The 12555-nt window shown below is 40.1% G+C and overlaps 1 protein-coding gene across 2 annotated transcripts in view; it reads left to right on the top strand.

Moving 5' to 3' along the window:
• The window catches only part of CCDC113 (coiled-coil domain containing 113), a 27008-nt gene extending 14581 nt beyond the window's left edge, over positions 1–12427 (top strand). For both annotated transcript variants that reach the window (XM_027075876.2, XM_015074533.3), the window contains 3 exons: positions 421–528; positions 11173–11328; positions 12276–12427. In XM_027075876.2, coding sequence (XP_026931677.1) covers positions 421–528; positions 11173–11328; positions 12276–12362 — 351 coding nt within the window. In that variant the 3' untranslated portion in view covers positions 12363–12427. The remainder of the gene's footprint in view (positions 1–420; positions 529–11172; positions 11329–12275) is intronic.
• Positions 12428–12555: the final 128 nt, after the last annotated feature.

The raw sequence follows: 12555 nt of genomic DNA, 5'->3' as shown, positions 1-12555 counted from the left end.
TCACCTATAAAGTGGGATAATGGCACCTACCTCAGGGGGAGTATCTCTCTCTCTTCATCTAGTAATGGCAGCTGTTTGTGTGGGTGTCGTCAGGCACCATGCTCAGCACTCTGCCATGTTTATCTCCCTTAAGCCTCTCCCCACAGCCCTGTGAGGCGACCATGTTTAGAGAGGTTCCAGGACCTGCCCAAGGTTTCTTTTAGTAAATGGTGGGGCAGGGTTTGGATCCTGGTGTGTCTGGCCACTCTGCAGGTCTTCACGTCCCCCTCCCATCTGGGTGCCGGCATTCTAAAGATATGGGCGGCTGTGAGAAGGGCAGGCCCAAGTTCCTGGACAGTCTCGTATTGTCCTGCTTAGTACATGTCCTGTAGTCCTGAGCGATCATCTTTGCTAAAGACTTGCTGTGTTGTTATATTTCAGAGCAAGCTACAGCGATCAACGGAAATGTCCATCCATCTGGACAAGGAGATCTTGCTGAGAAATGAGTTACTTGAGAAAATTGAAAGCGAAACCCTACAAGCAGAGGAGGTAGGAGAGGGCAAAATGTGCTGTTTCTGGTGTTTGTCTCCTTCTGTCTACAAGGGCTTGAGCCAGTGCACACCAAGACCCAAACCACCTTGGTTTTTGTCTAGAAAAGCCTAGACCGTAAGTCAAAAGAGCTCAGGGCCATCGAAAAGAAGAAATGGCACCAGGAACTCACGGCCCAGTAGTGTTGGCATTTTATTGCTAGGTTAGGGTCTAGAGTCAAAAATCACGTAGAAAGCATGAATCAGTCTAGAAATCATGTAGAGTCCAGATAACACTCGAGAATTCCTTAAGTGACCCATAAAGTATCATATTCAAAGTGTTTTGTATACAACCTCACCAAAAGCGTAGAATGCGTGTAAAAATCGGTATGAGAAAAAGTACACATGCCAAAATATAGTGTTCTGTGTAAAGGAGAGAAAGTTCTTTAAACATGTAGTTTTTACTCGGTATAGAGGATGCTGGGATGATGGTCACAGTGTGAAAAGATGTGAGCCCCTTACATCTACATTGTGAGTTAACACTCTCACTATTTTGCTGAGTGCATACAGTTGAATTTTGGCAAGTTAAATACATGCAGGATGTGACTCAGAGGACTTTTTTGGAAAGATGGGGGAAAGAGCATCAGCTTTGGTGTTGCCAGGTTCTAGCTTTGAACATACCTTTTAATTAGACAGGCCTCAGTTTCCACATCTGTGAAATAGATGTCACAACCCTTGTGGTGATCCATTAGAACCAGGATAGCAATGCTTTGTCAGCCTCATAACTTATACAGTTATTAGTGACCTTGTCTTGAATGGGATAAGTGTCCCCAGCAGTATGTGTGGCCCCAAACCTGTCTATGATAGCTGAAAAGCCACAGGATGACTACAGCCGACTCAGTTTTGTCATGGCATCCACGTTGTTTCCTTGATGGAGAACCAACACCTGCAAAAAAACCCATCTCGGTACAGAGTGGCCGGTAACAAAGTCAAGGAATAGTCTGTGTGCTCTCTCCATGCAGAATTTCTGTGGTATTTATTTGTTTGGGTGGACATTTATTAGATTATAAGTAAAACATAGCATCGGTTTTTACAAGCCTGGCATTCACTGCTTAGTATATTTTAGTTTTCTTGTTACCTTTTTTTTTTTTAACAGCTGTATTGGGTTTTAATTCATGTACTATATAATTCACTCATTTAAAGCACACATTTTAATGGTTTGTAGTATATTCGCAGAATGGTGTAACCATCAGCATAATATTTGAGAACATTTTTGTCACCCTAGAAAGAAACTCTGTACCCATTAGAAATCCTTGTCCATTCCCCACTTCACCTCACTCCTGCCCTCCAGCCCTAGATGAACACTAGTCTACTTTCTGTCTCTGTGAATTTGCCTGTTCTGGGCATTCTATTTGTGTGTGTGTATGTATGTATGTATGTATGTATGTAGGTATGTATGTATTTGTTTATATTTTTGAGAGAAAGAGAGAGAGAGACAGAGTGTGAGCAGGGGAGGGGCAGAGAGAGAGGGAGACACAGAATCCGAAGCAGGCTCCAGGCTCTGAGCTGTCAGCACAGGGCTTGACTCTGGGCTTGAACCTATGAACCACGAGATCACGACCTGAGCCAAAGTCGGATGCTCAACTGACCGAGCCACCCAGGTGCCCTTGGACACTCCACTGAAAAGAGATCATATAGTATGTGGTCTTTCATGACTGGCTTATTCAACAATATTTTCAAGATTCATGTTGTAGTATGTGTCAGTACTTTGTTTCTTTTCATGGCTAAAAATATTTCCTTGTATGGATATAGACCACGTTTTATCCATTCAGCAGTTAAAGGGTTGTTTCCCATGGGTTGTTTTTGGCTATTAAGAATAATGCTGCTATGAACTTTTGTGTACAAGTATTGTGTAAATGTATGTTTCCTCTTCTCTCGGACATAGAGGTAAAAGTAGAATTGTGAGTTAAATATGGTGACATTTTTACATTTAGAGAAACTGCAAAATTGTTTTGAAAGGCGCTGCACTTGGGGCTCCTGGGTGGCTCAGTCGGTTAAGCGTCTGACTTCGGCTCAGGTCATGATCTCACTGTCCGTGGGTTTGAGCTCCGCGTCGGGCTCTGTGCTGACAGCTCAGAGCCTGGAGCCTGCTTCGGATTCTGTGTCTCCCTCTCTCTCTGACCCTTCCCCGTTCATGCTCTGCCTTGCTCTGTCTCAAAAATAAACGTTAAAAAAAAAAAAAAAAAAAGAAAGGGGTTGTACCATTTTTCCAACATTTCACCAACACATGAGGGTTCTAATTTCTGTACATCTTCACCAATACTTGTTACTTTCCAGGGTTTTTTGTTTGTTTTCTAATAGCTGTCCTAGTAGATGTGAAGTGATACCTCATTGTGGTTTTGATTTAAATTTCCCTAATGACTATTAACATGGAGCTTCCCTTCATTTGCTTATTGGCCATGTGTCTTTTTTGAGAAATATCTATTCAAGCCCTTAGCCCCTGAATAAGTTTTTAATTGAATTATCTGTCTTTTTATAATTGAATTATAGGAATTCTTTATGTATTCTGGATTCAAATAACTTGTCGGATATATGACTTGCAAATATTTTCTCCTGTTCTGTAGGTTTCCTTTTTACTCTCTTGATGGTACTGTTTACAGTTTTTAATTTTGGTGAGCTCTAATTTATCTATTTTTTTCTTTTGCACTTGAGCTCAGTGTCATATCTAAGAAACCATTACTTGGGTTGCCTGGGTGGCTTAGTCGATTAAGTGTCTGACTCTTGATTTTGGCTCAGGTCATGATCTCAGGATCGTGAGATCGAGCCCTGCTGGACCTCTTAAGATTCCCTCTCCTTCTGCCTCTCCCCATGTGCATGCACGCTTTTTCTCTCTGAAAAACAAAACAAAATAAAATAAAATAAAATAAAATAAAATAAAATAAAATAAAATAAAATAATAAAATAAAACCATTACTTACTATCATGAAGCTTCAGGCCTATGTCTTCTGTTGTGAGTTTTATAGGTCTTACATTTAGGTTTATAATACATTTTGAGTTAATCTTGTAAATGTGAGGAAGGGGTCTAAAAGCTGCCAGAAGAAAGGAGATGAAGTATGTTCCTGGAGTTTGTTGTATTAGCCTTCCTGTTTACCATAATGTGCTTCTCTCCATTTCTTCCTGTGGATTCGAGTTACCATCTTGTGCTATTTCCTTACTCAAATATAGCTTTGTTCACCCTGCCTTTGTGCTGTCATTATCAAATATGTTACATTTTTATGTTACCAGCCCACAATAGAACTATATACATACTGCTTTATGAATTGCTTTTTAAATCCATTAAGAGAGGAGACTATGTCATTATACTGTCCTTTATAATTACTTACACAATTACCATTACTTGTGCTATGTGTTTTCTTCACATGGATTTAAGTTACTTTCTGGTGTCATTTGTTTTCAGCCTGAAGAACTTCCTCTAGTATATCTTGTGAGGGGGGGGTCTGCTAGCAACAAATTCTCTTTGGTGTGTGTTTATCTGGGAATGTCTATTCTTCATTTTAAGAAAATAAAATTTACTTTAGGACTGTTTTAGAAAACTGTGAAGAGTGCAGAGTTCCCAAGTATCTCATACCCATTTTCCCCTCTTATTAACATCTTACAGTAGAATATTTATTAAAATTGATAAACCATTATTGATGCCTTATGATTAAAACTTATAATTAATATTATTCATATATCCTTTTTATCTGATGTCCCTTTCTGTTCCAGGATCCCATCCAGGATAACACATTACATTCAGTGTCACGTCTCCTTAGGCTTTTCTTGGCTTTGACAGTTTCTCAGGCTTTGCTTACTGTTGATGACCTTGAAAGTTTGTGAAGTGGTCAAGTATTTTGTTGACTGTTCCTCTGTTAGGATTTGTCTGCTGTCTTTCCGATGATTAGACTGAGGTTAAATGGTTTTTGGGAGGAAGATCAGAGAGGTGAAGTGCCATTTTCATCACATCCTATCAAAGGAGCATACTGTCAACATGACTTATCACTACTGATGTCAACTTTGATCATCTGGCTGCTGTAATATTCTGTGGGATTATCCACTATACAGTTACTCTTTCCTCTAATATTCAGACCATATTCTTTGGAAGGATGTTACAATGTGTAGCCCACACTGAAGAAGTGGGGAGTTATAAACTATTTGGATCATCTGTCTGGGAGATTAGTCTATTCTCCTCCATTTATTTTTTTAATCATTTATGTATATCAGTATCAATTCATGGATGTTAATTTTAGCATATGTGCTGTCAAAGGGACCATGGATATTAATTTTATATGTTGGGTTATAATCTAATATTATTTGTTTTGTTACTCACATTGTTTCACCTTGGCCATTGGGAGCTCTTTCAGTTGGCCTATGTACCTTTGACATATCCCTGTGTGTGCATGTGTGCGGGCGTGTGTGTGTGGGTGTGGGTGTCTTAGCACTTTTTCTTTTCTGGCACTAGAAAATGCTTGAGACTCATCTCATATATTTTCTGCTTCAGCAGAATGGCTATAATTAGCCATTTCTCCAAGGAGTCCAGGTTCCTCTTACTTGAGAATAGCATTAGAAACCAAGATCTGAGTGTGCTCATTGCTTGCTTTCATTTTTAGAGATAGTTTTGCTGGATAGGAGATTCTTGTTTGACATTTTTTTTTTCATTCAGCCCTTAGAATATGTTATCCTGCTGCCTTCTGGCTTCCAGTATTTCTGATGAGAAGTCAGCTATTGCTGTTATTTGGTTTCCTTTGTATGTGATTACTTGTGTTTCCTTGCTGCTTTCACTATTTTCTCTTTGCCTTGTCATTCAACATTTTGGGTATGATGTGTCTGGGTATGGATTTCTTTCCAATTTGTTACTCAGAGTTTGTTGAGTTTCTTCGATATGTAGCTTAATATTTTTCATAAAAATATTTTTCATCAAATTTTGGAAGTTTTCCATTATTGGAAAATGGAAATAGTGGAAAACCATTGTTTCCTTGAATATTTTTTCCTTTCTCTTCCTCCCCTCCTTCTAAAATTTCCATTACATGTATACTGGTACATTTAATGGTGTCTCACATTTCTCTGTGATTTAATTTTTCTTCTTTTTCCTTTTTCTTTTGTTTCAATATTTTAAATGTTTATTTATTTATTTTAAGAGAGAGAGATAGAGAGCAGGGAAGGGGAAGAGAGAGAGGGAGACAGAATCCCAAGCAGGCTCCACACTGTCAGCATGGAGCCTGATGGGGTCTCGAACCCATTAACTGTGAGATCATAACCCGAACCAAAATCAAGAGTCGGATTTTACTTAACCGACTGAGCCACCCATGTGCCCCTCCTCTGTGCTATTCCTATTTCATGATCTCTAATCTCTAATTGTTTGTTCTGCTGGCTTAAATCTGTGATCTCCTCCAGTGAATTTTTCATTTCAGTTACTATGTTGAAAATATTCCAAATTTTTCATTTGTCTTTTGAAAAAGTAATTTCTACCTCTCTATAAATATTCTCTATTTGATGAAACATTAGCATCATATATTCCCTTAATTCTTTAAAAACGATTGCCTTGGGGTGCCTGGATGGCTCTGTCAGTTGAGGTCTGACTCTTGATTTCAGCTCAGGATCCCAGGGTCATGGGATAGAGCTCTGCTTAAGATTCTCTCTCTCCCTCCACTCCTCTTCCCCACTTGCACACTCTCTCTCTAAATTAAGAAAAATGGTTGCCTTGGTTCTTTGAGCATATTTATAATAACTGTTTCGAAGACTTTGTCTGCTAAGTCCACCATCTGGACTCCCTCAAAGGTGGTTTATGTTGCCTGCTTTTTTCCCTTTGTGAGTCGCACTTCCCTGTTTCTTTGCCTATCTTGTAATTTTTTTAAAAAAAGTTTAGGTATTTATTTTTAGAGAAATGGTGGGGAGGGGCAGAGTGAGGGTGAGAGAGAATCCTAATTAAGCTCCACTCTTTGAGCACAGAGCCATATGCAGGGCTCGATCCCACAGACTGTGAGATCATGCATTACCTGAGCTGAAATCAAGAGTCTGACACTTAACCGACTGAGCCACCCAGGCATCCCCATCTTGTAGTTTTTGATGAAAACTGGACATTTTAGATAATATTATAGCAATGCTGGATACTAATTCCACCCACCTTTTGCTCATTTAGTGATTTGGCTTGACTATTAGAAATAGATGTTATAGTCTATTTCTCTGCTATTGATAGCCTCTGGTGTTGCTCCTTAAAGGAGGAAGCCTTGATTGTGGATAAGTGTCCCTAACAACCAGGAATGACTGGTGTTTTGGCTGACTTCTCTTTGACTCTTTCCTTCATCTTCCAGCTAAGCATCTGGCTGGTCTGCTTCTATTGGTATCATACCCAGCTGTTAGCCTCCATTAATTACTAGCTGATTGCTCTGTTGCTTTCACCAACCCTCTGGGACATTAATTGCTGCACATTCTGATCAAGTCAAAGTCAGTCCCCTTTGCAGGGACCTCTTTGGCAGTCTTTGAGGTTTGCTCCAATCCCATGAAGTTTCTTAATGGTCTCCTTACCTGGTTCTGTTAAACATCCAGCTAGTCTATTGTTTGTTGGTACTATTATCGTAGAACTTCCAGCTGCCTCCTAATTGCTCACCCCAAAGATCTCCATTGTTTTCCAGAAAATACTTAGGCATGAACTCCCCACACTTTGTTCCAAATTCAGTCAGTCCCTCCAGGCAGCACTCTGGAGCTCTCTATTTTACAGTCTCTCCCCATGAGCAAAACTTCTGTATTGCTGCTAAGACCTAGGGGTGGGAACAGTGGCCTGCCTGTCTTGTGGTGACACCCCTGCTCTACAAGTGAAGTGCTGGGTGGGGACTGCAGTTCCTGGTCTTCTCAGCACCTTCCTCATAGCAGTAGAACTTATTTTTAATGCCTTGGTTCTTGCTCCTTCATTACACGTTATCTTAGGTATTCTTTAATCATTGTCCTCACAAGAATGTCTACTGATGGTTCTAGGTACATGTTTAGATGTCCCCACAGATATATGCTAGACATAGCACATATTCACTGAATGCTTCTTGACAAGTTTTATTGCATTCTGACAAGTTAATTAAAAAATGCTTTTATTGATTTGCTTCAGAGTGAATTAAAACAGTGCTTCTCAAACTAGAAGGTGCAAACCAACCACCTGGGGATCTTGTTAAAATGCAGATTCTGATTGGGTAGGCCTAAGGGTCTTCATTTTTACCCACTTCCCAGGTGATGTACTTTGTGAAGCAAGGAATTAAAAGACAATGCTAGGCTAGGAAGATTCAACATTATAAAAATGTTAGCTCTGTTTGAATTGATCTGTGAAATCATGGTATTCCAATTAAAATAACAAGGAGATTTTTTTATTTTTATTTTTATTATTTAAAAAAATTTTTAACATTTATTTATTATTGAGAGACAGAGAGAGACAGAGCATGAGCATGGGAGGGGCAGAGAGAGGAGGAGACACAGAGCCTGTGTCAGCACAGAGCCTGATGTGGGGCTCGAACTCACAAACCATGAGATCATGACCTGAGCCGAAGTTGGATGTTTAACTGACTCAGCCACTCAGGTGCCCCAAGGAGATTTTTTTTTAAAGGACTTAAATAAATTGGCTCCAAAATTTTGGAAGATTAAATAAGAATATCCCCCAAATTCTTAAGTAAATGAGTGGACTAGCCCTACCATATACTGAAACATGATATGAAATTACAGTATTAAAAACAAGCTCATGAATAAACTAGAAGTTCAAAGAAAAATATAAGTCTATGATGAGCCCCATTACAGATCACATATATGTCATATATATTATCAAGTATCTGATAAAGTTTTTATATGATGCATCTAGTTTATGATAAAGATATCTTCACAGTGAGGCACAACCAGATTACTCAATAAATGATTTGGGATGGTGAGGTAGCCATTTAGGAAAAAACAAAAGTTATGGTGAAATTAATCCAGATGTATCAGAGATTTAAGTATAAATGATAAAAACATTAAAAGTCCTAAACTTAACAGTGGGAACGTTTTTTATTATACTCTTGGAATTGGGAGGATTTTTGAGGTATAAGACCTAGAAACATAAAATCAATAAAGTCAGTTACATAAAAATGAAGTTTTTCCAGTGTAACAAAAACCATCATATGCAAAGCCAAAAAATAAATAACTAGAAAAATGTGTTGACTTATATCACAGGGAGTTAATTTTCTTAAAACTTAAATATCTTTTACAAATTAAGAAAACTCTAACAAAAAAATTTAAAAAATGGACAAGAGATTTAAACAGTTTACAGAAAAGCAAAAAATCTTATATGAAAGATGTTCTACCTCACTCATAAGGAATGCAAAATAAAGCCATAATGAGATACCATTTCCCCTCTCCTAGATTAACAAAGATAAAAAATTCGGTAAGACTGTGTTGAGAGAACGGAGAAAACACAGGCAGTCTCAAACACTGCTGCAGAGGCAAAATTGGCTTGATTGTTCTAGAAGGCGATTTAGCACTCTTTACCATACATACACATATGTTCATGGCAGGGCTTCTCCACCTGGACACCACTGATATTTTAGATCAGATAATTCCTTCTGGAGGCTGTCCTATGCCCTGTAAGGTGTTTAGTAGCATATCTGGCCTCTACCTACTAGGTGCCAGTAGCACTTCCTGAGTTGTGACAACCAGGAATACATCCAGACGTTGCCAAATGTCTCCTGGGGGCAAAATTGCCACCTTGGAACAGACAATTTCACTTTCAGTAGTTCATCCTACTGATGTACTTGTGTATTTAGAGTATGACCATACCGGGAAGATTAGTAACAGCAAGAGATCGAGGAACTAAGTGACTTGTTTGTGAGGGCTTCTATACAATGGAAAATGATGCAGCTGTTAAAAAGAATGAGTTAGTTTTTTCTGCGCCGATACAGAAAGGTCTTCAATATTTACTAAGTGAAATAAAGTTGGAGGAGTAAAAGTGAATAGCATTGGCTATTCTTTGTGCAAAAAAGGGAGATATATATGTTTATATGAATGTAGATCTCTAGAAGAATGCACAAAACCTAAAAATAGTGCATACTTCTGAGAAGGGAACTATGTGGCCAGGGAGAGGGTAGGACGGGAGATGGTCACTCTGTATTTTTATACCATTTGAATTAAGTGTATTACCTATTCAAAACAATTGTTAAAACAATAAAAGAACATTGCTGATTCAAAGAATCCACTCAATTAAAAGAAAAACACTAGGGGCGCCTGGGTGGCTCAGTCGGTTGAGCTTCCGACTTCGGCTCAGGTCATGATCTCACGGTCTGTGAGTTCGAGCCCCGTGTCGGGCTCTGTGCTGACAGCTCAGAGCCTGAAGCCTGCTTCAGATTCTGTGTCTCTCTCTCTCTCTGACCCTCCCCCATTCATGCTCTGTCCCTCTCTGTCTCAAAAATAAACATTAAAAAAAAAAAAGAAGAAAAACACTAGTTAATTTTACTGTATGATAATTTCAAAAATAAAATTTAAGGGGTACCTGGGTGACTCGGTTGGTTAGGTGACCAACTTCTCATGGTCATGGTCTCACAGTTCGTGAATTCGAGCCCCGCGTTGGGCTCTGTGCTGACAGCTCAGAACCTGGAGCCTGCTTCGGATTCTGTGTCTCCCTCTCTCTCTGCCCTTCTCCCATTCACACTCTGTCTCTCTCTCAAAAATAAACAAACATTAAAAAAAATAAAATTTAAATAGACAGAGATTCCTCAAAAAATTGAGTAACTATTGATCCAGCAGTTCTTCTTCTGGGTATATAACCAGTATAATTGGAAGCATGAACTTGAACAGATGCTTGGCCACCCATGTTCATAGCAGCATTGTCCATGATAGCCCACGGGTGGAAGCCACTCCAAAGTTCATGGACAGATGAATGGAGAAGCAAAATGTAGTGTATACATACAATGGAACATAATTCAGCCTTAAATGGGAGGGAAATTCTGCATATACTACAACATGGATTAACACTGAAGATATTGTACTAAGGTGAAATAAGCCAGTCACAAAAGGACAAATGTTGTGTGATTGCCCTTATATAGGTACCTGAGTAATCAAATTCATAGAGACAGAAAGTAGACTGGCAGTTGCCGGGGCTTGGGGGAAGCAGTCATGGGGAGTCATCATTTCATGAGTACAGAGGTTTAATTTTGCAAGATGAAAAAAGTTCTGGAGACAGATGGTGGTGAAGCTCATACAACAGTGTGAATGTACTGAATGCCACAGAACTGCACACTTAAAAATGGTTAAAATGGGCAACTTTATGTTATGTATATTTTACAGAAAGGAGAGTTGAGACTGATCAAATCAAAGTGTACTTAAATACATAGTTTTCCCCCCCAAAACCCACCAAACCTAAAAATAAAAACATATTCCTTAATGAAGGAAGAAAGGCAGGGAAAAAACACTGTTTTAGACTGCACTTAGTGTTTCTTAACTAGATGAAAAACATCACCAGTTATAAAAAATAATAAGAATAACCAGAATCAGAATCTCGCAATTTTCCCCACTCCTTTGAAAATTTCAACATTATTTTGAGAACTACATTGAAACTGGGGAGAGATGCCAGGGTCAGTAAGCCAGAACTTCCAGGGATCCCTGGTTTAATTGGTCCTTCCCAACCCAGGACCGGGCCAAGGCTGAGGCCGTGAACAAGAGACTCCGCAGACAGCTGGCTGAGTTCCAAGTGCCGCAGGTGATGGTGTACGTGCGGGAGAAGATCCTAACTGGGGACCTGGAGAAGACCATCAAGATGTGGGAAAGGAAAGTGGAGATTGCAGAGGTAAGTCTCCGAGAACCCCAAGACAGGTAGCCTTTCATGTCCTTCACGTTTTTGTCAAGGGTTTCATTTTTCAAGCTAAGAGTACAGGTGTTTGGACAGGTAATGTCTGTGAGAGATCTCAGCAGTCACTTAAGTCTCTAAGGGAAATGAAGGATGCCCTTTCCTTTTGGTAAGTTCCCTTTTCAGTGTTAGGGACAGAAAGAGACTCTGTAGTAATACTGTTTTTAGTTGCTTGTTTTCTTAATGAATTCTGGAAGCTTCTGAATCCCTTCCCCCACCATTGGTGATGTAGTGATTGCTACTTTATACATGGAGAAGCCAGTTTTTTTTAAAAAATGAGATAATGGATTTTTAATATCACTCAGAACCCGATTCCATGCATTTACATAGTTGCCCTGGCTCTTTGTTTTGAGAACCCCGAAGCCTTTTCCTGAGATAGGTGTGCTCAGAGCACCCTTGCTCCTGGTAAGCGCCAGGGAGAAATGGGAAACAAAATGCAAAACAAAGTGCGAAAAAAGAAAGCCCCAGGTCTGCCACAGGCCCACTTGCAGACTGAGAACATTTGAGACATCAGTAGAGTAGCTTAAAAACCCGGTCAGGTCACTTGGGAAGCCTGGCGTTTTCACATCCAGACCCAGGCTCCGGTTCCCACAGTACTTTGTCCTGCCTTTCCCGTGGTCACTTGGTGGCAGAGGGTGAATTAGGATCCAAACTTGGGCCTTTCAGATTTGGAGCCGAGAAGTAGCAGAGAAGCACGGCAGGAACCTGCAGCTTCTCACTTCACTAAACAGAAACCAGCTCTTTAGAAGATTCTTCCAGACTGGCTGACTCTTCCACACAGAGTCACCTGCCTCACCACAGGGCTGGATGCGGGTTGCGTTCTGAAAAATCACAACTGCTTTTTCCCAAGTGACCTTCTCCCTTCACCCTCTTTTTCCTCTTTGCAGATGACCTTAAAAGGCTACCGCAAGGCTTGGAATAAAATGAAAACCACCAATGAGCATTTGCAGGCAATTTGCCCCCCTGGGAAGTAGCCAGAGGGAGGCCACAGCTGCAGACAAAAGTGATCCATTAAAGTAATCAGCTCCTTTCCAGTCAAGGGGTCCTCTCACTGTTCCCTGTGCTGCTTGGTGTCCCCGACTCTCCAGCCACGCTGGCAGGCACTCCCCAGGCCACATTTGCCCGTGGGGAGTGTTTTCACAGCCTGGCCCCTGGAACGGTTAACAC

This window comes from Acinonyx jubatus, chromosome E2 (assembly GCF_027475565.1).
Source record: "Acinonyx jubatus isolate Ajub_Pintada_27869175 chromosome E2, VMU_Ajub_asm_v1.0, whole genome shotgun sequence".
Classification (NCBI taxonomy): Eukaryota; Metazoa; Chordata; class Mammalia; order Carnivora; family Felidae; genus Acinonyx; species Acinonyx jubatus.
This window is presented reverse-complemented; position numbering and strand designations above follow the sequence as displayed.